The sequence below is a fragment of the Staurois parvus genome, unplaced genomic scaffold (assembly GCF_062004578.1).
Source record: "Staurois parvus isolate SC_StPar_1 unplaced genomic scaffold, SC_StPar_1.0 ptg000842l, whole genome shotgun sequence".
Taxonomy (NCBI): domain Eukaryota; kingdom Metazoa; phylum Chordata; class Amphibia; order Anura; family Ranidae; genus Staurois; species Staurois parvus.
In genome coordinates this window covers 342,634-367,500 of record NW_028318638.1, presented here as the reverse complement: position 1 = coordinate 367,500, position 24,867 = coordinate 342,634, and the positions used below count along the sequence as shown (strand labels likewise).

The 24,867-nt window shown below is 44.1% G+C and overlaps 1 protein-coding gene across 2 annotated transcripts in view; it reads left to right on the top strand.

The window, feature by feature from the left end:
- POLR3GL (RNA polymerase III subunit GL) overlaps positions 1-24,867 on the top strand; it is a 63,369-nt gene that overhangs the window by 19,573 nt on the left and 18,929 nt on the right. For both annotated transcript variants that reach the window (XM_089655489.1, XM_089655490.1), the window contains exons 4-5: positions 3,919-3,987; positions 17,599-17,655. In XM_089655489.1, coding sequence (XP_089511615.1) covers positions 3,919-3,987; positions 17,599-17,655 — 126 coding nt within the window. The remainder of the gene's footprint in view (positions 1-3,918; positions 3,988-17,598; positions 17,656-24,867) is intronic.

The following is a 24,867-nucleotide window of genomic DNA, read 5'->3' as shown; positions in this document are numbered from 1 at the left end:
AAAATATACTGTGAACAGATGAAACCAAGATTGAGTTGTTTGGGAAGAACACACAACACTATGTGTGGAGAAAAAAAGGCACAGCACACCAACATCAAAACCTCATCCCAACTGTAAAACATGGCGGAGGGAGCATCATGGTTTGGGGCTGCTTTGCTGCCTCAGGGCCTGGACGGATTGTTGTCATTGATGGGAAAATGAATTCCAGAGTTTATCAAATCATTTTGCAGGAAAACGTACGACCATCTGTCCCCCAAGTGAAGCTCCGCAGAGGATGGGTGATGCAACAGGACAATGACCCAAAGCATACAAGTCATTCAACAAAACAATGGCTGCAACAGCACAGAATACGCCTTCTGGAGTGGCCCAGTCAGAGTCCTGACCTCAACCCGATTGAAATGCTGTGTCATGACCTTAAGAGAGCGATTCACACCAGACATCCCAAGAATATTGCTACACTGAAACAGTTTTGTGAAGAGGAGTGGTCCAAAATGACTCCAGATCGTTGTGCAGGTCTGATCTGCAACTACAAGAAACGTTTGGTTGAGATTATTGCTGCCAAAGGAGGGTCAACCAGTTATTAAGTCCAAAGGTTCACATACTTTTTCCTCCCTGCACTGTGAATGTTTACATGTTATGTGCAATGAAACCATGGCAACATCTAATGTTTGTGTAGTATTATGTTCAGCAGACTGTGTTCTTCTATTGTTGTGACTTAGATGACGTTCAGAGCACATTTTATGCCCAATTCATGCAAAACTCCACGTAATCCCAAGGGGTTCACATACTTTTTCTTGCAACTGTATATATATATATATAAAAATAAATATAAATTTTCACATATGTGTGTATATATATTTATGTATATATATATATATATATATATATATATATGTATGTATATACTGTATATAAGTGACACTAAGCCCTGGATCACACTGCTATTTATTATGAGACTTAGGACACTTAAAGCCGTGTGACATGTCAAAATACATTCATTTCAGTGGATGGCGTCTTAATCAATGCAACTATATGACAAAACTTGCAAGCATGTTGCAAGTAAGAATCAAGCAAGTCAGATGACTTTGGGTTGCAGCAATGTGAATGGAGCCTGATACTGGCATTCTAGTTTTATTAATAAAGAAGGACCCCGCATCCAGCTTTTGTTGTTATACTTTATATTTTGTACATAAATTGATACTTTGTTGGCAATTTAGGGCCCGTTTATAAGGCTCTGTTCACAAATAGGAATTATTGGCAGAAACTTAGCATGTCAAAACACACCTGGTACAGGGACAGAATTTGGTCCCTGAACTTCTGTGGCATGACAAACATGCATAGGGCAGCCTATTCAAGTGAATGGGCTTCCCTGTGAGGGACATGTGTTTTTGCACATGAATCGCGGTCACAAATTCGCTATTGGGAACCTGTGTTTCCACTAAGTAATATGTGAACGGGGCCAAATAGCCACGTGCCAGTATGACCTGGGCTTGTGTCCCTTATGTGCCGGCAGTGGGCCCTTAAAGAGGCGCTTCAGTCTCTCCACTTACCTGTTTTACATCGTTGTCCTCGATTCAGATACTCACCTGGCCAAAGGATCCAGCATGTTCTGTTGTGATCCACTGATCAGGTGTAGCAGCTCAGGTCCTGCGCAACCATTTTGCTCCTCATTCATCGGAAGCCAGCTTCTTTTTTTTTCTGTTCAGGCATCCGGCCTCTGTTGATGACCACGGCTCTGCCCGCTGGCCGCTGTTGGTCCCAACTCCTGTAGCCTCTCGGGATATGCCATGACAAATCCCAGGAGACCGAGGAAGTAGGGACACATCATTCTTGTCTAAGCGAGAATGGAGGCGAGTGGGCGGGGCTAGATTTATATTGCGGCGGGTAGCAGTCATGTACAGAGGTGATCTGGGGGGGGGGGGGGGGGGATAAGGTCTGCTTTAGGCTAGGTTCACACCTACAGGTACAACTGAGCACACGACTGGCTCTGAGGAAGAGGTACAACCTCGAAACGTGTCAGCCACCAGCTATCCAGAGGTCTACAGTCCCCCACCAGACCACCTTCAGGGGTTTTTGGACCACATTGCATCCTTGGTGACATGCTTTCCATTTGATTTTATTTCTCTTGTGAGTATTTTACTATTTATAAATAAATCTCATTGTTAAAGGTAATGCACTAGGCCCGTGCGCCCTCTTTTGTTTCCTATATACAGTTCTCTCTGGATTTCCCTGGTCCATTGAGGGCAGCAAGGCTTGCATTCCTTTCTTACTCATGTGGTGATATTGACATTGTGGAGTCCACTGTCCAGTGCAGGAGTACATGCATTCGGTTGCTTTTTTCTTCTTTCCACAACTGAGCACACATGCTGGGCAGCCAACTCATTTCAATAGGCAATATGGAACGGACCCTTTCCCAGAGAAGCACCAAACTGCAGGGTGCCACAGCCTTAACATATGCATAGGGGTGACGTTACCAGGTATTGGCACTACCGTGCGTCTGCTAAAGGGCAGTGTTTGTAACGGACCCCAGACACCGACGACTGTGTATCTTCGTCAAGTAGCTGCTTCTCAGGCTCTGGAACACGAGACCAGTGACTCTCGCTATTGTTACCCCAAGATACAGATGACACCAGATTTGAAGTAAGCCAGAGGTAGACTAGTTTATATGAACACAAATACAAGATATATACACTCAGGGGGCAATCCCCCCTCCCTGCATAATGACACAGCCCAGGACAATCTACATTTAGTAACAAGAGACACACAGGTATTCAAACTTCACACCAGCAGCCAGTCCCATCAGGAGGGAGGGCTGCTGGAGACCCCCCTTCCCACTAAGTTAATACACATAAACACATACATCCCATAATAGTTTGCTCCTAAGCAAGACAAACAATAGAACAATGGGATGCAGCCACTCAACACCAAACCATCCACAACCCCCCACCCCACCTATCTCCTAAACATGTCTACACAATATTAGGACAGATCATCCTGTACCCCTAACAGACACAGGGTGACTTACACATAATAGGGATATGGGGAGCTGAGACAGGGGTCTCCCCACCTCTCCAAAGTGAGCTGGGTTCCATGGGCCCCCCACCCAAAGTGACTCCCGTCACAGTGTGTTTCTGTGCAAGTCGTGAAAATGTGTGATTTTGCGTGGAATCCCGACGCAGTAATCTGAACCAAGCTCTAATGTTTTGTCATATAAATTAAAAAAAGTGCATTGTATTATTATTTCTATTACAAAATACGTGCTAATTAAAGCACAGTGGTCATTCCCCTTACAAAAAAAAAAAAAAGACTTCTTAATTTGCCATGAATGGCCGATTAGCTGGTTGTTTTCTTATAACGAGCGATTTGCAGGGGCCAATCGGTAGCCATCTTGTCTGGCAGAATACACTTGACGTGCCGTCATCTTTTTTTTTTTGTTTAAGTATCTCTCAAGTATCCCCCCTTCCTCCCGCCACCTTATTTTCTGGCCAGCCTGCTTCTGACACATCTAACATCTTCTTAATTGCCCTGTGCCCAGCGGCTGAGAGTCATTAGCCAGACCCCCCACAATACCATCTGTCTAAGGGGGGGGGGGGGATTTGTTAGGAATTCTAATTGTGTCACCGTTCCCGGGGCCCGGATTCCAGACCGTAGTGTACATTTCAGAGTCTATTAGCACTTGCAAAATAAAGATGGTTTAATTCAATTTTTCCCTTTCACTGTCACAAAGCCGCGAAAGCTCCACGCTCGGCCTGTGACACATTTCAGCAGCGACTGCAGAAGCGTCGGCTGCTTTCCCCTCTCCTGATTGGCCGGGAAGAGTTTGTGTCTGTGTCTACGTGGTGTTATATTGATTTTGCCTCTCGGTGACGCAGGAAGTGGCGTCTATTTTTAACCTCCTGTTATTTTTCTCTCTCTCAGATGTGGAACGCTACTCTGATAAGTATCAGACGTCTGGACCTGTTGACAATGCCATTGATTGGCACCCTGGTAAGATCTTGTCTGTGTGAGCCCAGATCTATTCTGAGGCGTATAGAGCTGAATACATACTCAGACCCGGGAAAGGTTAGGCCCATTACTGCAACTGTGCTATCAGTAACCGAATAATCGGCTCGCAGTTGTGACGCCGGCACCCGTGAGATTATCCCACCGAGGATATTGTCACCACCAGCTGTGATTCCTGAGGCCGCAAGCACTATGCCTGACATCTGTTATACAGGACACACAATTCACTTCTTTGAGGCTCGCTTTTATGTCTCTGAAGGTATTCAAGTAATAAAAACAAATTTTTCAAAAGTAAATATATAAGTACGGTATATATAGATAGATAATAGAGCAGATAAATACTAGAGAGTTACAGATCTTAAAGATAGATAAACATGATAGATATTGTAGGTAGGACATGATAGATAGATAGATAGATAGATAGATAGATAGATAGATAGATAGATAGATAGATGGATGGATGGATGGATGGAGAGAGAGAGATAGAGATAGATAGATACAATAGTTAGAAAAAAAATGACATAGATAATAGAGTAGATAAATACTATATATATATATATATATATATATATATATATAAAAATGTTGATAAACACTGATCTAATCTAATATATATATATATTTTCTTCAGTCAAGGCACCCTCTAAGATTATGGGCAATCCCGGGGCACCCTTTAGATTTATGGATACTCCTGAGGCACCCTTTAAAATTATGGACAGTAACCGAGGCAACCTTTAAAATTACGGATAGTCCCGAGGCAACCTTTAACATTATGGACCGTCCTGAGGCACCCTTTAAAATGATGGACAGTCCTGAGGCACCCTTTAAAATTGTGGACAGTCCCGAGGCACCCTTTAGATTTATGGACAGTCCTGAGGCACCCTTTAGATTTATGGACAGTCCTGAGGCACCCTTTAGATTTATGGACAGTCCTGAGGCACCCTTTAGATTTATGGACAGTCCTGAGGCACCCTTTAAAATTATGGACAGTCCCGAGGCACCCTGTAAAATTGTGGACAGTCTCGAGGCACCCTTTAAAATTATGGACAGTCCCGAGGCACCCTTTAAAATTGTGGACAGTCCTGAGGCACCCTTTAAAATTACGGACAGTTCCAAAGCACCCTTTAAAATTATGGACAGTCCCGAGGCACCCTTTAAAATTACGGACAGTTCCAAAGCACCCTTTAAAATTATTGACAGTCCCGAGGCACCCTTTAAAATTGTGGACAGTCTCGAGGCACCCTTTAAAATTACGGACAGTTCCAAAGCACCCTTTAAAATTATTGACAGTCCCGAGGCACCCTTTAAAATTATGGACAGTCCCGAGGCACCCTTTAAAATTGTGGACAGTCTCGAGGCACCCTTTAAAATTATGGACAGTCTCGAGGCACCCTTTAAAATTATGGACAGTCCCGAGGCACCCTTAAAAATTATGGACAGTCCCGAGGCACCCTTTAAAATTATGAACAGTCCCGAAGCACCCTTTAGATTTATGGATACTCCTGAGGCACCCTTTAAAATTATGGACAGTCCCGAGGCACCCTTTAAAATTGTGGACAGTCCAGAGGCACCCTTTAAAATTACGGACAGTCCCGAGGCACCCTTTAAAATTGTGGACAGTCCCGAGGCACCCTTTAAAATTGTGGACAGTTCCGAGGCACCCTTAAAAATTACGGATAGTCCCGAGGCACCCTTAAAAATTACGGATAGTCCCGAGGCAACCTTTAAAATTACGGATAGTCCCGAGGCAACCTTTAAAATTAAGGACAGTCCCGAGGCACCCTTTAAAATTACGGATAGTCCCGAGGCAACCTTTAAAATTAAGGACAGTTCCGAGGCACCCTTTAAAATTATGGACAGTCCCGAGGCACCCTTTAAAATTATGGACAGTCCCGAGGCACCCTTTAAAATTGTGGACAGTCCCGAGGACCCTTTAAAATTGTGGACAGTCCCGAGGCACCCTTTAAAATTGTGGACAGTCCCGAGGCACCCTTTAAAATTACGGACAGTCCCGAGGCACCCTTTAAAATTATGGACAGTTCCGAGGCACCCTTTAAAATTATGGACAGTCCCGAGGCACCCTTTAGGGTGAGGCTCGCTTTTATGTCTCTGGAGGTATTCAAGTAATAAAAACAAATTTTTCAAAAGTAAATATATAAGTACAATATACTGTATATAGATAGATAATAGAGCAGATAAATACTAGAGAGTTACAGATATTAAATATAGATTAATATGATAGTTATTGTAGGTAGGACATGATAGATAGATACAATAGTTAGAAAAAAAATTACATAGATAATAGAGTAGATAAATACTATATATATATATATATATATATATATATATATATATATTAGATTAGATCAGTGTTTATCAACATTTTTTCTTCAGTCAAGGCACCCTCTAAAATTATGGGCAATCCCGGGGCACCCTTTAGATTTATGGACAGTCCTGAGGCACCCTTAAAAATTATGGACAGTCCCGAGGCACCCTTTAAAATTATGGACAGTCCTGAAGCACCGTTTAGATTTATGGACAGTCCTGAGGCACCCTTTAAAATCATGGACAGTCCCGAGGCACCCTTTAAAATTATGGACAGTCCTGAGGCACCCTTTAAAATCATGGACAGTCCCGAGGCACCCTTTAAAATTATGGACAGTCCTGAGGCACCCTTTAAAATCATGGACAGTCCCGAGGCACCCTTTAAAATTATGGACAGTCCTCAGGCACCCTTTAAAATTATGGACAGTCCCGAGGCACCCTTTAAAATTATGGACAGTCCCGAGGCACCCTTTAAAATTGTGGACATTCCCGAGGCACCCTTTAAAATTATGGACAGTCCCGAGGCACCCTTTAAAATTATGGACAGTCCCGAGGCACCCTTTAAAATTGTGGACAGTCCCGAGGCACCCTTTAAAATTATGGACAGTCCCGAGGCACCCTTTAAAATCATGGACAGTCCCGAGGCACCCTTTAAAATTATGGACAGTCCCGAGGCACCCTTTAAAATTATGGACAGTCCCGAGGCACCCTTTAAAATTGTGGACAGTCCAGAGGCACCCTTTAAAATTACGGACAGTCCCGAGGCACCCTTTAAAATTGTGGACAGTCCCGAGGCACCCTTTAAAATTGTGGACAGTTCCGAGGCACCCTTAAAAATTACGGATAGTCCCGAGGCACCCTTAAAAATTACGGATAGTCCCGAGGCACCCTTTAAAATTATGGATAGTCCCGAGGCACCCTTTAAAATTATGGATAGTCCCGAGGCAACCTTTAAAATTAAGGACAGTCCCGAGGCACCCTTTAAAATTATGGACAGTCCCGAGGCACCCTTTAAAATTGTGGACAGTCCCGAGGCACCCTTTAAAATTGTGGACAGTCCCGAGGCACGCTTTAAAATTGTGGACAGTCCCGAGGCACCCTTTAAAATTGTGGACAGGTTTGAGGCACCCTTTAAAATTGTGAACAGTCCCGTGGCACCCTTTAAAATTATGGACAGTCCCGAGGCACCCTTTAGGGTGAGGCTTGCTTTTATGTCTCTGAAGGTATTCAAGTAATAAAAACAAATTTTTCAAAAGTAAATATATAAGTACAATATATATAGATAGATAATAAAGCAGATAAATACTAGAGAGTTACAGATATTAAATATAGATTAATATGATAGTTATTGTAGGTAGGACATGATAGATAGATACAATAGTTAGAAAAAAAATTACATAGATAATAGAGTAGATAAATACTATATATATATATATATATATATTAGATTAGATCAGTGTTTATCAACATTTTTTCTTCAGTCAAGGCACCCTCTAAAATTATGGGCAATCCCGGGGCACCCTTTAGATTTATGGACAGTCCTGAGGCACCCTTAAAAATTATGGACAGTCCTGAAGCACCCTTTAGATTTATGGACAGTCCTGAAGCACCCTTTAGATTTATGGACAGTCCTGAGGCACCCTTTAAAATTATGGACAGTCCCGAGGCACCCTTTAAAATTATGGACAGTCCTGAAGCACCGTTTAGATTTATGGACAGTCCTGAGGCACCCTTTAAAATCATGGACAGTCCCGAGGCACCCTTTAAAATTATGGACAGTCCTCAGGCACCCTTTAAAATGATGGACAGTCTCGAGGCACCCTTTAAAATTATGGACAGTCCCGAGGCACCCTTTAAAATTGTGGACAGTCCCGAGGCACCCTTTAAAATTATGGACAGTCCCGAGGCACCCTTTAAAATCATGGACAGTCCCGAGGCACCCTTTAAAATTACGGACAGTCTTGAGGCACCCTTTAAAATTGTGGACAGTCCTGAGGCACCCTTTAAAATTGTGGACAGTCCCGAGGCACCCTTTAAAATTGTGGACAGTCCCGAGGCACCCTTTAAAATGATGGACAGTCTCGAGGCACCCTTTAAAATTATGGACAGTCCCGAGGCACCCTTTAAAATTGTGGACAGTCCCAAGGCACCCTTTAAAATTGTGGACAGTCCCGAGGCACCCTTTAAAATTATGGACAGTCCCGAGGCACCCTTTAAAATCATGGACAGTCCCGAGGCACCCTTTAAAATTACGGACAGTCTTGAGGCACCCTTTAAAATTGTGGACAGTCCTGAGGCACCCTTTAAAATTGTGGACAGTCCCGAGGCACCCTTTAAAATTATGGACAGTCCCGAGGCACCCTTTAAAATTGTGGACAGTCCCGAGGCACCCTTTAAAATTATGGACAGTCTCGAGGCACCCTTTAAAATTATGGACAGTCCCGAGGCACCCTTTAAAATTGTGGACAGTCCCGAGGCACCCTTTAAAATCATGGACAGTCCCGAGGCACCCTTTAAAATTACGGACAGTCTTGAGGCACCCTTTAAAATTGTGGACAGTCCTGAGGCACCCTTTAAAATTGTGGACAGTCCCGAGGCACCCTTTAAAATTGTGGACAGTCCCGAGGCACCCTTTAAAATGATGGACAGTCTCGAGGCACCCTTTAAAATTATGGACAGTCCCGAGGCACCCTTTAAAATTGTGGACAGTCCCGAGGCACCCTTTAAAATTGTGGACAGTCCCGAGGCACCCTTTAAAATTATGGACAGTCCCGAGGCACCCTTTAAAATCATGGACAGTCCCGAGGCACCCTTTAAAATTACGGACAGTCTTGAGGCACCCTTTAAAATTGTGGACAGTCCTGAGGCACCCTTTAAAATTGTGGACAGTCCCGAGGCACCCTTTAAAATTGTGGACAGTCCCGAGGCACCCTTTAAAATCATGGACAGTCCCGAGGCACCCTTTAAAATTACGGACAGTCTTGAGGCACCCTTTAAAATTGTGGACAGTCCTGAGGCACCCTTTAAAATTGTGGACAGTCCCGAGGCACCCTTTAAAATTGTGGACAGTCCCGAGGCACCCTTTAAAATTATGGACAGTCCCGAGGCACCCTTTAAAATCATGGACAGTCCCGAGGCACCCTTTAAAATTACGGACAGTCTTGAGGCACCCTTTAAAATTGTGGACAGTCCTGAGGCACCCTTTAAAATTGTGGACAGTCCCGAGGCACCCTTTAAAATTGTGGACAGTCCCGAGGCACCCTTTAAAATCATGGACAGTCCCGAGGCACCCTTTAAAATTACGGACAGTCTTGAGGCACCCTTTAAAATTGTGGACAGTCCTGAGGCACCCTTTAAAATTGTGGACAGTCCCGAGGCACCCTTTAAAATTGTGGACAGTCCCGAGGCACCCTTTAAAATGATGGACAGTCTCGAGGCACCCTTTAAAATTATGGACAGTCCCGAGGCACCCTTTAAAATTGTGGACAGTCCCGAGGCACCCTTTAAAATTGTGGACAGTCCCGAGGCACCCTTTAAAATTATGGACAGTCCCGAGGCACCCTTTAAAATCATGGACAGTCCCGAGGCACCCTTTAAAATTACGGACAGTCTTGAGGCACCCTTTAAAATTGTGGACAGTCCTGAGGCACCCTTTAAAATTGTGGACAGTCCCGAGGCACCCTTTAAAATTGTGGACAGTCCCGAGGCACCCTTTAAAATGATGGACAGTCTCGAGGCACCCTTTAAAATTATGGACAGTCCCGAGGCACCCTTTAAAATTGTGGACAGTCCCGAGGCACCCTTTAAAATTGTGGACAGTCCCGAGGCACCCTTTAAAATTATGGACAGTCCCGAGGCACCCTTTAAAATCATGGACAGTCCCGAGGCACCCTTTAAAATTACGGACAGTCTTGAGGCACCCTTTAAAATTGTGGACAGTCCTGAGGCACCCTTTAAAATTGTGGACAGTCCCGAGGCACCCTTTAAAATTATGGACAGTCCCGAGGCACCCTTTAAAATTGTGGACAGTCCCGAGGCACCCTTTAAAATTATGGACAGTCTCGAGGCACCCTTTAAAATTATGGACAGTCCCGAGGCACCCTTTAAAATTGTGGACAGTCCCGAGGCACCCTTTAAAATTGTGGACAGTCCCGAGGCACCCTTTAAAATTATGGACAGTCCCGAGGCACCCTTTAAAATCATGGACAGTCCCGAGGCACCCTTTAAAATTATGGACAGTCCCGAGGAACCCTTTAAAATTGTGGACAGTCCCGAGGCACCCTTTAAAATTGTGGACAGTCCCGAGGCACCCTTTAAAATTATGGACAGTCCCGAGGCACCCTTTAAAATTACGGACAGTCCCGAGGCACTCTTTAAAATTATGGACAGTCCCGAGGCACCCTTTAAAATTATGGACAGTCCCGAGGCACCCTTTAAAATTATGGACAGTCCCGAGGCACCTGTTAAAATTGTGGACAGTCCCGAGGCACCCTTTAAAATTATGGACAGTCCCGAGGCACCTTTTAAAATTATGGACAGTCTCGAGGCACCCTTTAAAATTGTGGCCAGTCCCGAGGCACCCTTTAAAATTGTGGACAGTCCCGAGGCACCCTTTAAAATTATGGACAGTCTTGAGGCACCCTTTAAAATTGTGGACAGTCCCGAGGCACCCTTTAAAATTGTGGACAGTCTCGAGGCACCCTTTAAAAGTATCTACAGTCTTGATGCACCCTTTAAAATTGTGGACAGTCCCGAGGCACCCTTTAAAATTGTGGACAGTCCCGAGGCACCCTTTAAAATTGTGGACAGTCTCGAGGCACCCTTTAAAATTGTGGATAGTCCCGTGGCACCCCATTCTAAAATGTGAAGAACTGTTCTAATAGTTTTATATAACGCAGCAACATCCACACATGTAGGACACCCAACATTAGAGGGGATTTATTCTTCCAAAGCAAATACACTTTTGCACAATTGTACTGACTAGTATTCCAGTGTTTCTCCTCTCCCTCAGTTTTTCTCCATCACTGAGCTAATGTCACCCCAGCACTAGTGGAGAGGGGCAGGGGTGATCAAACTAGGATGCTGTGCAAGCAGCTGACATCCTCCTTATCAACTGATGATGTCATTGGTTGTCAGGATGCTGGCGGCTAGAGGGTTGTAATGGTGCACTATGAAAATCGGTGGCTTTGAGGAACTAAAAGGCAAGCTTGTTCCACCCGCTGGCTTGTATACAAGTTTTCATGCAATTTTTTAGACATTTTGCCAAGGCACCCCTGAAAAAATTTCAAGGCACCCCAGAGTGCCCAGGCACCCTGGTTGAGAAAGGCTTGATTAGATAGTATAGGTATGGTGGGTAAATATTTTAGATATATACTGAAGATTAATATTATAAATTGATACTGAAGATAGATACAGTAGACTAGATAGATAGCTAGATACTGAAGATTAGATAGATAGATAGATAGATAGATAGATAGATAGATAGATAGATAGATAGATAGATAGATAGATAGATAGATACTGAAGATTAGATAGATAGATAGATAGATAGATAGATAGATAGATAGATAGATAGATAGATACTGAAGATTAGATAGATAGATAGATAGATAGATAGATAGATAGATAGATAGATAGATAGATAGATAGATAGATAGATACTGAAGATTAGATATCATTAGATAGATAGATAGATAGATAGATAGATAGATAGATAGATAGATAGATAGATAGATATGGGAAGGATAGATAGATAGATAGATAGATAGATAGATAGATAGATAGATAGATAGATAGATAGATAGAAAGATAGATAGATAGATAGATAGATAGATAGATAGATACTGAAGATTAGATATCATTAGATAGATAGATAGATAGATAGATAGATAGATAGATAGATAGATAGATAGATAGATAGATAGATACTGAAGATTAGATATCATTAGATAGATAGATAGATAGATAGATAGATAGATAGATAGATAGATAGATAGATAGATAGATACTGAAGATTAGATATCATTAGATAGATAGATAGATAGATAGATAGATAGATAGATAGATACTGAAGATTAGATAGATAGATAGATAGATAGATAGATACTGAAGAATAGATAGATAGATAGATAGATAGATAGATAGATAGATAGATAGATAGATGTGGGAAGGATAGATAGATAGATAGATAGATAGATAGATAGATAGATAGATAGATAGATAGATAAACTGATTAAATGTAAAAGGTACTGTAGATACAGTAGGTTAGATATGATTAAATAGATATATTAAATTTAATAGGTACTGTAGATATATACGTAAGATGAATATTAAAAATATCTAGATACTGTAGAACAATGCTATAGATTAGATATGATAAGTACTGTAGATACATGCATGTTATGGATTGGATGCGATAGATACAGGAAAGAAATACTATAGATATGAGCTGAAGATACAAATTATAGATAGTTACTGTAGATAAATGCTATAGATACAATAGATTAGATACTGTAAATAAATATGATAGATTAGATATGATAGTTACTGTAACATAAAGTAGATTGCAATAGAGGTATAGTTACTATAGATAGATATTACAAATCGATTCATTATGAAAAGATTAAATATGATTGATAGCATAGCTACTGTAGGTAAAGTAGATAGATATAGATCAATTAAATACAATAGGTACTGTAAATAGATTAATCCTGTAGATAAATTAGATGTAGATAAATAAGAATATACATGACAAGTGCTGAAAATAAATCTGATTCATAGATAGGTGAATGGGTACTGTAGATAGGTAGGTACTTATTATAGATTGTAGATAATTACTATGCATATATTCAGAAGATAAATATTAAAGATAGATAAATACTGAAGACACATGCTATAGATACTGTAGTTAGTTCTAGAGATTAGCATGTAAAGTGAATCTGTTGTTTTGCTCTGCATGCTCACAATACAGGTTCACTTTCAATGTAAAACTCCATGCCATTGTGTTTGAGGGAGGGAGAGTGGGGTGGGGGGTAGGTACAGTATCTGTCAGAAGACCGTCCTCTCTGATCATTGCCCTCTGGATAGAAGGTGCAAATTCTGTACGTTTCTATAACATTCCCGTCCTAAGCCGCCAGTGATCAGAATGTGCTGCAACCTGCCGAGCGGCTCATCAAGAGATGTGATATTAATGAAGCCCCCTGTTGATTTAAAGGCTGTATTTGGAGAGCAGGCAATCAGGAGAGCAATGGGAGGAAAGTATCCCCATCTCTGAGTAATCACAGACACATGGAAGCTTTTTTTTTTATTCATTGTGTCACTTCTAGTTACAATAAGGAATTTAGCCATCAGAAATGCATACTTATATGTGTATATACAGTCAGGTCCATAAATATTGGGACATCGACACAATTCTAACATTTTTGGCTCTATACACCACCACAATGGATGTGAAATGAAACGAACAAGATGTGCTTTAACTGCACTGTCAGCTTTAACCCCTCGCCCTCCTGAGGATTTACCCCCCTTTCTGACCACGCCTCTTTTTGCTACTCGGCGCTGCACTAATTCAACTGATAATTGCGCGGTCATGCAATGCTGCACCTAAACAAAATTTACGTCCTTTTTTTCACACAAATACAGCTTTCTTTCGGTGGTATTTGATCACCTGTGCGCTTTTTATTTTTCACGCTATAAACAAAAATATATAAAAATATATAGTAAACTCAAAAAAAAAAAATATATAGTAAACTCAAAGTTGGTTATAAATTTAGGCCAAAATGTATTCTGCTCCATGTTTTTGGTAAAAAAATCCCAATAAGTGTATATTGATTGCTTTGTGTGAAAGTTATAGCGTCTACAAAATATTGTTTTTTTTTCCTCAAAATTTTCAGCCTTTTTTTTTATAGCGCAAAAAATAAAAACCGCACAGGCGATCAAATACCACCAAAAGAAAGCTCAATTTGTGGGGAAAAAAAGGATGTAAATTTCATTTATGTACCGTATTGCATGACCACGCAATTGTCCGTTAAACTAGCGCAGCGCTGTATAGCAGAAAAATGGCGTAATTTGCAGTATCTACAGTCAGGTCCATAAATATTGGGACATGGACACAATTCTAACATTTTTGGCTCTATACACCACCACAATGGATTTGAAATGAAACGAACAAGATGTGCTTTAACTGCAGACTGTCAGCTTTAATTTGAGAGTATTTACATCCAAATCAGGTGAACGGTGTAGGAATGACAACAGTTTGCATATGTGCCTCCCACTTTTTAAAGGACCAAAAGTAATGGGACAGAATAATAATCATAAATTAAACTTTCACTTTTTAATACTTGGTTGCAAATCCTTTGCAGTCAATTACAGCCTGAAGTCTGGAACGCATAGACATCACCAGACGCTGGGTTTCATCCCTGGTGATGCTCTGCCAGGCCTCTACTGCAACTGTCTTCAGTTCCTGCTTGTTCTTGGGGCATTTTCCCTTCAGTTTTGTCTTCAGCAAGTAAAATGCTCAATCGGATTCAGGTCAGGTGATGGACTTGGCCATTGCATAACATTCCATTTCTTTCCCTTAAAAAACTCTTTGGTTGCTTTTGCAGTGTGCTTTGGGTCATTGTCCATCTGCACTGTGAAGCGTTCAATGAGTTCTGAAGCATTTGGCTGAATATGAGCAGATAATATTCCCGAAACACTTCACAATTCATCCGGCTGCTTTTGTCAGCAGTCACATCATCAATAAATACAAGAGAACCAGTTCCATTGGCAGCCATACATGCCCACGCCATGACACTACCACCACCATGCTTCACTGATGAGGTGGTATGCTTAGGATCATGAGCAGTTCCTTTCCTTCTCCATACTCTTCTCTTCCCATCACTCTGGTACAAGTTGATCTCGGTCTCATCTGTCCATAGGATGTTGTTCCAGAACTGTGAAGGCTTTTTTAGATGTCGTTTGGCAAACTCTAATCTGGCCTTCCTGTTTTTGAGGTTCACCAATGGTTTCCATCTTGTGGTGAACCCTCTGTATTCACTCTGGTGAAGTCTTCTCTTGATTGTTGACTTTGACACACATACACCTACCTCCTGGAGAGTGTTCTTGATCTGGCCAACTGTTGTGAAGGATGTTTTCTTCACCAGGGAAAGAATTCTTCGCTCATCCACCACAGTTGTTTTCCGTGGTCTTCCGGGTCTTTTGGTGTTGCTGAGCTCACCGGTGCGTTCCTTCTTTTTAAGAATGTTCCAAACAGTTGTTATGGCCACGCCTAATGATTTGCTATCTCTCTGATGGGTTTGTTTTGTTTTTTCAGCCTATTGATGGCTTGCTTCACTGATAGTGACAGCTCTTTGGATCTCATCTTGAGAGTTGACAGCAACAGATTCCAAACGCAAATAGCACACTTGAAATGAACCTTTTATCTGCTCATTGTAATTGGGATAATGAGGGAATAACACACACCTGGCCATGGAACAGCTGAGAAGCCAACTGTCCCATTACTTTTGGTCCCTTAACAAGTGGGAGGCACATATGCAAACTGTTGTAATTCCTACACCGTTCACCTGATTTGGATGTAAATACCCTCAAATTAAAGCTGACAGTCTGCAGTTAAAGCACATCTTGTTTGTTTCATTTGAAATCCATTGTGGTGGTGTATAGAGCCAAAAAATGTTATAATTGTGTCCATGTCCCAATATTTATGGACCTGACTGTAGATACTGCAAATTACGCCATTTTTCTGCTATACAGCGCTGCGCTAGTTTAACGGACAATTGCGCGGTCATGCAATACGGTACATAAATGAAATTTACATCCTTTTTTTCCCCACAAATTGAGCTTTCTTTCGGTGGTATTTGATTGCCTGTGCGGTTTTTGTTTTTTGCGCTATAAAAAAAAAAGGCTGACAATTTTGAGGAAAAACAAACAATATTTTGGACTTTTTGCTATAAAACATGTCCAGTAAAAAAAAATGCAAAAATCAAATTTAGTCATAAATTTCTGCCAAAATGCATTCTGCGACATGTCTTTGCTAAAAAAAAAACCAATACGTGTAAATTAATTGATTTACGTGAAAGTTATAGCGTTTACAATGGCGGGAAAGATACTGGGATTTTTATTTTTACACTAATAATGGCGGCGATCAGCAAATTATGGCGGCGATCAGTGACTTATGGCAGTGACCAGCGACTTATGGCGCGACTGCGGCGGACATTCTGACATTGGGGGGTACTGACTTGGGGTCACTGACATCCCCAAAAACACTAATACAGTGATCAGTGCAAAAAAAAAAACACTGACACTGTACTAATGGCACTGGGGAGGAAGGGGTTAACTTTATTTTGCAGGGAAGGGTTATCTGAGTGAGGGGAGTGTTTTACTAGGGGGCGGGGGTGTGTACTGGGCGGGACAAGGCTGATCGAGAGAGAGAGAAACTCTTCTTTCTCGATCAGCTCGTCCTCGAGCTGTCAGGGAAGTGACAGACAGCACAGCTACTGCAGCTGTGCTGTCTGTCACTGTTTGCCGCCGGTCGCCAGGAAACAGCCCGTAAAGACCGGCTGTGACCCGGCGACTGACATCCGCGGCGGTGATCGGCGGGACAGATAGGGCGGCGGCGCGCCTTGCGCGCGCCCCCTATCTGTTTACAAAACACGTATTTTAAAACGTGGTTTTGCCTGCCAGTGCCGCCCTGCCGCCGTAATTCTACAGTGGCAGGGCGGCAAGTGGTTAATTTAGCAAAAAATTAAAAACCCCGGCGGTGATTAAATACCACCACAAGAAAGCTCTAGTTGTGTGAAGAAAATGATAAAATTTTAGTTTGGGTACAATGTTGTATGACCGCGCAATTGTCATTCAAAGTGGGAGAGCGTAGAAACCTGAAAACTGGCCTGGGCAGGAAGGTGTAAAAGTGCCCGGGATTGAATTGGTTAAGTAAAATTAGTCCATGACGGAGTAACTGTCAGTCAAACGATCTCGACACTAATAATGCCCTGGTCATGAAGGGGTATATATATGCAGGCTGGTACTCGAGTGGTTAATGACGCTTGATCGCGGCATCCAAATGAATGAACTTTCCACGTCCGTACTCTTTGTGAAAGCTCTTAAAGTTGCGTGTTATCATCGCAGCCCACGTATGTTACAGTTCTTTACGAGTGCCTTTATGAATTAATGATTTGATTGCAGGTGTAGTTTGTGTTAAGCCTTTTAATATTACACAGTGGGCAGAGATTGCAGGAAAATTCATGCTTTGTTATTCTTTGTTGTGTCTTCCAGACTGGAGACTGTTACCCCGCGAGCTGAAAATTAAAGTGCGAAAGCTACAGAAAGAGAGTAAGTTGCATCTCTGCATGATCTTACATTGATTAGCACGTTGCAAGGAAGTGTTTAAAGGGATTCTAAAGGTAAAAAGTAAAAATAAAAATAACAAACATGTCTTAGTTACCTGCACTGTGCAATGTGTTTGCACAGAGTAACCCCAATCCTCCTCTTCTGGGGTCCCCTGCCAGCGCTTCTCCACTCTGCTGAGTGTCCCCATAGCAAGCTGCTTGCTATGGGAGAACGTGTGTGTGTTCGCTCCTGAGCCGGCCTTGTGTGTCCATTGACACACAGAGCTCAGTTCGGCTACAGGCTGTGATTGACAGCAGCAGGAGCCAATGGCTCATGCTGTTGCCTCTCTGTTCAATGAGGAGGGAGAGAGCTGGAAGAGCCGCTGCCCTTACATCGCTGGACGGAGATCAGGCTCGGGTAGGTATGGGGGGGATGGGGGAGAACTGCTTGTAGAAGGTTTTTTACCTTAATGCTGGCAATGTAACTAGGGTTGCCCCGATGCCAGTTTTTTAGGAATGATAATTTTGATCAGGTACTCGCCGATACCAATTACCTATTTTTTGTGCAGTGCGATTTGAGGCCATACAAAATCAATGAGCTCAACTTGCATTGCAAAGAATCGCAAGTGATTTGAACAGGAATGTGGGAATGTGGTGCGATTCTCTCCTAATCAAGTGCAGTTCCTGCGCCACTCCGTTTGTGCAACCAGACTGTAGTCACTATGACAAGCCTGGGTTCACACAGGAGCAGTGCGGGAAACTGACCTACCTGACTCCTACACTGACTGACCTACCTGACTCCTACACTGACTGACCTACCTAATACACTGACTGACCTACCTGACTCCTACACTGACTGACCTACCTGACTACTACACTGACTGACCTACCTAATACACTGACTGACCTACCTGACTACTACACTGACTGACCTACCTGACTCCTACACTGTCCTACCTGACTACTACACTGACTGACCTACCTGACTACTACACTGACTGACCTACCTAATATACTGACTGACCTACCTGACTACTACACTGACTGACCTACCTAATACACTGACTGACCTTCCTGACTACTACACTGACTGACCTACCTGACTACTACACTGACTGACCTACCTGACTACTACACTGACTGACCTACCTGACTACTACACTGACTGACCTGCCTGACTACTACACTGACTGACCTACCTGACTCCTACACTGTCCTACCTGACTACTACACTGACTGACCTGCCTGACTACTACACTGACTGACCTACCTGACTCCTACACTGTCCTACCTGACTACTACACTGACTGACCTACCTGACTACTACACTGACTGACCTACCTAATACACTGACTGACCTACCTGACTACTACACTGACTGACCTACCTAATACACTGACTGACCTTCCTGACTACTACACTGACTGACCTACCTGACTACTACACTGACTGACCTACCTGACTACTACACTGACTGACCTACCTGACTACTACACTGTCTGACCTACCTGACTACTACACTGTCTGACCTAGCTGACTACTACACTGACTGATCTTCCTGATTCCTACACTGACCTACCTGACTCCTACACTGTCCAACCTGACTACTACACTGACTGACCTACCTAATACACTGACTGACCTACCTGACTACTACACTGACTGACCTTCCTGATTCCTACACTGACCTACCTGACTACTACACTGACTGACCTACCTGACTACTACACTGACCTACCTGACTACTACACTGACTGACCTACCTGACTACTACACTGACTGACCTACCTGACTACTACACTGACTGACCTTCCTTATTCCTACACTGACCTTCCTTATTCCTACACTGACCTACCTGACTACTACACTGACTGACCTACCTGATTCCTACACTGACCTACCTGACTACTACACTGTCCAACCTGACTACTACACTGACTGACCTACCTAATACACTGACTGACCTACCTGACTACTACACTGATTGATCTTCCTGATTCCTACACTGACCTACCTGACTACTACACTGACTGACCTTCCTGATTCCTACACTGACCTACCTGACTACTACACTGACTGACCTACCTGACTACTACACTGACTGACCTACCTGACTACTACACTGACTGACCTTCCTTATTCCTACACTGACCTACCTGACTACTACACTGACTGACCTTCCTGATTCCTACACTGACCTACCTGACTACTACACTGACCTACCTGACTAATACACTGACTGACCTACCTAATACACTGACTGACCTACCTGACTACTACACTGACTGACCTTCCTGATTCCTACACTGACCTACCTGACTAATACACTGACTGCCCTACCTGACTACTACACTGACTGACCTACCTGATTCCTACACTGACCCACCTGACTACTACACTGACTGACCTACCTGACTACTACACTGACTGACCTACCTGATTCCTACACTGACCCACCTGACTACTACACTGACTGACCTACCTGACTACTACACTGACCTACCTGACTACTACACTGACTGACCTACCTGATTCCCACACTGACCTACCTGACTACTACACTGACTGACCTTCCTGATTCCTACACTGACTGACCTACTTGATTCCTACACTGACTGACCTACCTGATTCCTACACTGACTGACCTACCTGACTTCTACACTGACCTACCTGGCTACTACACTGACTGACCTACCTGATTCCTACAATGACCTACCTGACTACTACACTGACTTACCTACCTGATGCCTACACTGACCTACCTGGCTACTACTAGCTCTGACTGGAAAGTCCTGCGCATGTGCAGGGAAGTGATCTCCAGCTCTCAGTACAGCCCCTCACACAGTACAATGTAGATCAGTGGATCCTCCTCACCTCTCCATGTCCTCCATCAATAGGTTGATCAGGGCTCTCCCCATCACTGGAATGTGCTGTTTTTGGGTCCTGCCACCCAGCCGCTCCTCGGTATCCCTCGCAGGGAGGACCAGCACACCCACCGTTCCTCTGGACTGCACTGAGCACCCCCCCTCTTTCATCAGATCCCCCCATCAGAGTCTCCATAAATCAGATTCCTCCATCAGAGCCTCCATAAATCAGATTCCTCCATCAGAGCCTCCATAAATCAGATTCCTCCATCAGAGTCTCCATAAATCAGATTCCTCCATCAGAGCCTCCATACATCAGATTCCTCCATCAGAGCCTGCATACATCGGATTCCTCCATCAGAGCCTCCATACATCGGATTCCTCCATCAGAACCTCCATACATCAGATTCCTCCATCAGAGCCTCCATGCATCGGATTCCTACATCAGATTCCTCCATCAGAGCCTCCATACATCAGATTCCTCCATCAGAGCCTCCATACATCAGATTCCTCCATCAGATCCTCCATACATCAGATTCCTCCATCAGAGCCTCCATACATCAGATCCCCCCATCAGAGCCCCTATACATCCAATTCCTCCATCAGAGCCCCCATACATCTGATTTCTCCATCAGAGCCCCATTACATCAGATTCCCCCATCAGAGCCCCCCATAAATCAGATTCCTCCATCAGAGCCTCCATAAATCAGATTCCTCCATCAGAGTCTCCATAAATCAGATTCCTCCATCAGAGCCTCCATACATCAGATTCCTCCATCAGAGCCTCCATGCATCGGATTCCTCCATCAGAGCCTGCATACATCAGATTCCTCCATCAGAGCCTCCATAGATCAGATTCCTCCATCAGAGCCTCCATACATCAGATTCCTCCATCAGAGCCTCCATACATCAGATCCCCCCATCAGAGCCCCTATACATCCAATTCCTCCATCAGAGCCCCCATACATCTGATTTCTCCATCAGAGCCCCATTACATCAGATTCCCCCATCAGAGCCCCCCATAAATCAGATTCCCCCATCAGAGCCCCCATACATCAGAGAACCCCTTACATCAGAGCCCCCCTTAGATCAGATTCCCCCATCATAGCCCCCCTTACATCAGAGCCCCCCTTACATAAGATTCCCCCATCAGAGCCCCCATTACATAAGAGCCCCCCTTAGATCAGATTCCCCCATCAGAGGAGCCCCCCTTAGGTCAGATTCCCCTATCATAGCCCTCTTACATCAGAGCCCCCCCTTACATCAGATTCCCCCATCAGAACCCCCCTTACATCAAATTCCCCCATCATAGCCCTCCATACATCTGATTCTCCCATCATAGCCCCCCTACATCAGATCCCCCTTACGTCATATCCACCATCAGAGCCCCTGTACATCAAATTCTCCCATCAGAGCCCCCCTACATCAGATCCCCCTTACGTCATATCCACCATCAGAGCCCCTGTACATCAAATTCTCCCATCAGAGCCATCATACATCAGATCCCTCTTACATCATATCCCCCATCAGAGGCTCCATACATTAGAATCCTCCATCAGAGCCCCCCCATACCTTTAGACTCACTCCTTAGAGCCCAGCAGGTAGGCGGCGGAAGCTGGGAAGCCTGGGAGGAGAAGCGTGCTGCAGGGTAGCGCTCACGTGATGTCATTGGTTCCTACAACAATGGCGGTCCTAACAACCAATGACTGCAGGTTCCTGAGGATTCAGAGCAGCGGAATGCCTGGCTGACAGTCCGGACTGGACTGTCAGTCAGTCCGCCATTGGCTGCATTGGAGCATATCCCCCGCCCTCGGGCACTGCCGGGAGAGGAACCTGTCACTTCTACACACAAAAGCCGGGCTTCCGTGTGCGCAAGTGACAAGTATCGGCATTGATATCGGTATCTGTATCGATCAGGGGGAGGACTGACCATTTGGAAACTCGGGCACTGCCCGAGGGCCCGGGGTCAGTAGGGGCCCCATGAGATGCCCCTGGTACCTTTTTCATAGGCTTTTTTGAGTTTGGGCAAGGACACAGGGGCCCCATGATCCCCTCTTGCCCGGGGGCCCCATGAGTTGTCAGTCCGCCCCTGATATTGATCCAACCCTACATGTAACCATTTGAATTTCCATACCATCCAGGCTGCAGAGTCTCCTGTTGTCTGTCACAGTTAAGGGGCCCCATAGAAGACTCAAATTTCTTGAGAGAGAGAAAAAAAGTCAAACAGCGTGGATGATGGAATCTCCATTCAAGCAGTCGTGACTCCCGTGGCTGCTGCCCCTGCCAAGCAGTGACCCCATCTGATAGGACACCGTTACCAACCAATGATTTCCCTACAGGCTCACTCCATTTTTAAATGGACTTTTCTTGAGCTGGGTGGTTCCTACAGGGGCCACCCATGGCCTGAAATCCCAACTGTCTATAGGGACCTCTAGTCCTCTTTGCTCGGCTTTTCTTGTTCTCCCGGCAGCGTTGTCACGCCCTGCCCATGTAAGCTTCCTTTTTGGATAAGGAAAGTGATCAGAGAATTACGAACAGATGCCTTGCCAATCCTTTTTTCTCCAGTTCCGCCCAGTACGTGCGGCAGGACACTTTTATTCTTTCTGAAATGCGAAAAGCTCCGTTTTTAAGCTTTTTGATTAAATCCTTTGCCAAAACCAAAATGCATCAACGGAGCAGTAACTATTAGAACGCCATCTAGCGGCTGATCATGGTGTCTGCACATTTTTATTAACCACTTCCAGTCCGGACACTTTCACCCCCTTCCTGTCCGGATACTTTTACCCCCTTCCTGTCCAGACACTTTTACCCCCTTCAGGTGCAGACACTTTTACCCCCTTCCAGTCCGGACACTTTTACCTCCTTCCTGTCCGGACACTTTTACCCCCTTCCTGTCCAGACACTTTCACCCCCTTCCAGTCCAGACACTTTCACCCCCTTCCTGTCCGGACACTTTCACCCCCTTCCTGTCCAGACACTTTCACCCCCTTCCAGTCCAGACACTTTCACCCCCTTTCTGTCCAGACACTTTCACCCCCTTCTGTCCAGACACTTTCACCCCCTTCCAGTCCAGACACTTTCACCCCCTTCCTGTCCGGACACTTTCACCCCCTTCCTGTCCAGACACTTTCACCCCCTTCCAGTCCGGACACTTTCACCCCCTTCCTGTCCAGACACTTTCACCCCCTTCCTGTCCAGACACTTTTACCCCCCTTCCTGTCCAGACACTTTCACCCCCTTGCTGTCCAGACACTTTCACCCCCTTCCTGTCCAGACACTTTCACCCCCTTCCTGTCCAGACACTTTCACCCCCTTCCTGTCCAGACACTTTCACCCCCTTCCAGTCCAGACACTTTCACCCCCTTCCTGTCCGGACACTTTCACCCCCTTCCTGTCCAGACACTTTCACCCCCTTCCTGTCCAGACACTTTCACCCTCTTCCTGTCCAGGCCAATTTTCAGCTTTCAGCGCTATCACACTTTGAATGACAATTGCGCGGTCATGCAACACTGTACCCATATGAATTTTTTTAGCATTTTTTGAGACAGATAAAACTTTATTTTGGTGGTATTTATTCATCGCTGGGATTTTAATTTTTTTTGCTATGTAAATGAAAATGTCCAAAAATTTTGAAAAAAAGTGTTTTTCTTATAAAATTTTGCAAATAACTCGTAAACTTGATATGATGCTCTTATCTTTAGACATCAATAAGGCCTTCGACACTTTATCCTGGCCGTATCTTCTATCGGTCCTTCATCGCTTTGGCTTTGGCCCTTCCTTTTTACGCTGCATCTCTTCGCTATACACATCTCCTCAAGCGAAGCTTAGATACTACGGATTCGAGTCTTCTACGTTCTCGGTTGCCAGAGGCACTAGACAGGGTTGCCCGCTTTCCCCTTTACTTTTTATCTTAGCCTTGGAACCGTTGGCTGAAGCCATCCGTTTACATCCTGATATTAAGGGGATTGATGTGGCCGGCTCCCAATATAAATTGTCTTTGTTTGCAGATGACATATTATTGTCAATCTCGAACCCGGGGATTACTCTGCCTAATTTGCTCGCAGTCCTCGATTCCTTTGCAGCCCTTTCAGGTTTACATGTCAACCCAGCAAAATCAAGAGCTATGTCAGTTACCCTCTCACCATCACTTTTGGTTACTCTGAAGCAAACGTTCCCCTTTTCAATGGCTTTCGGCATTACCGTATCTAGGAATTAAGCTTACCCCGACCTATGATGGACTGTATCAGGCTAATTTTCCTACTGTTTTTCATGAGCTGACTGAGTTATTGTCCTCTTGGTCTCATTTCCCGCTTTCATGGTTCGGCAGAATTAATGCAATCCGTATGACCTAT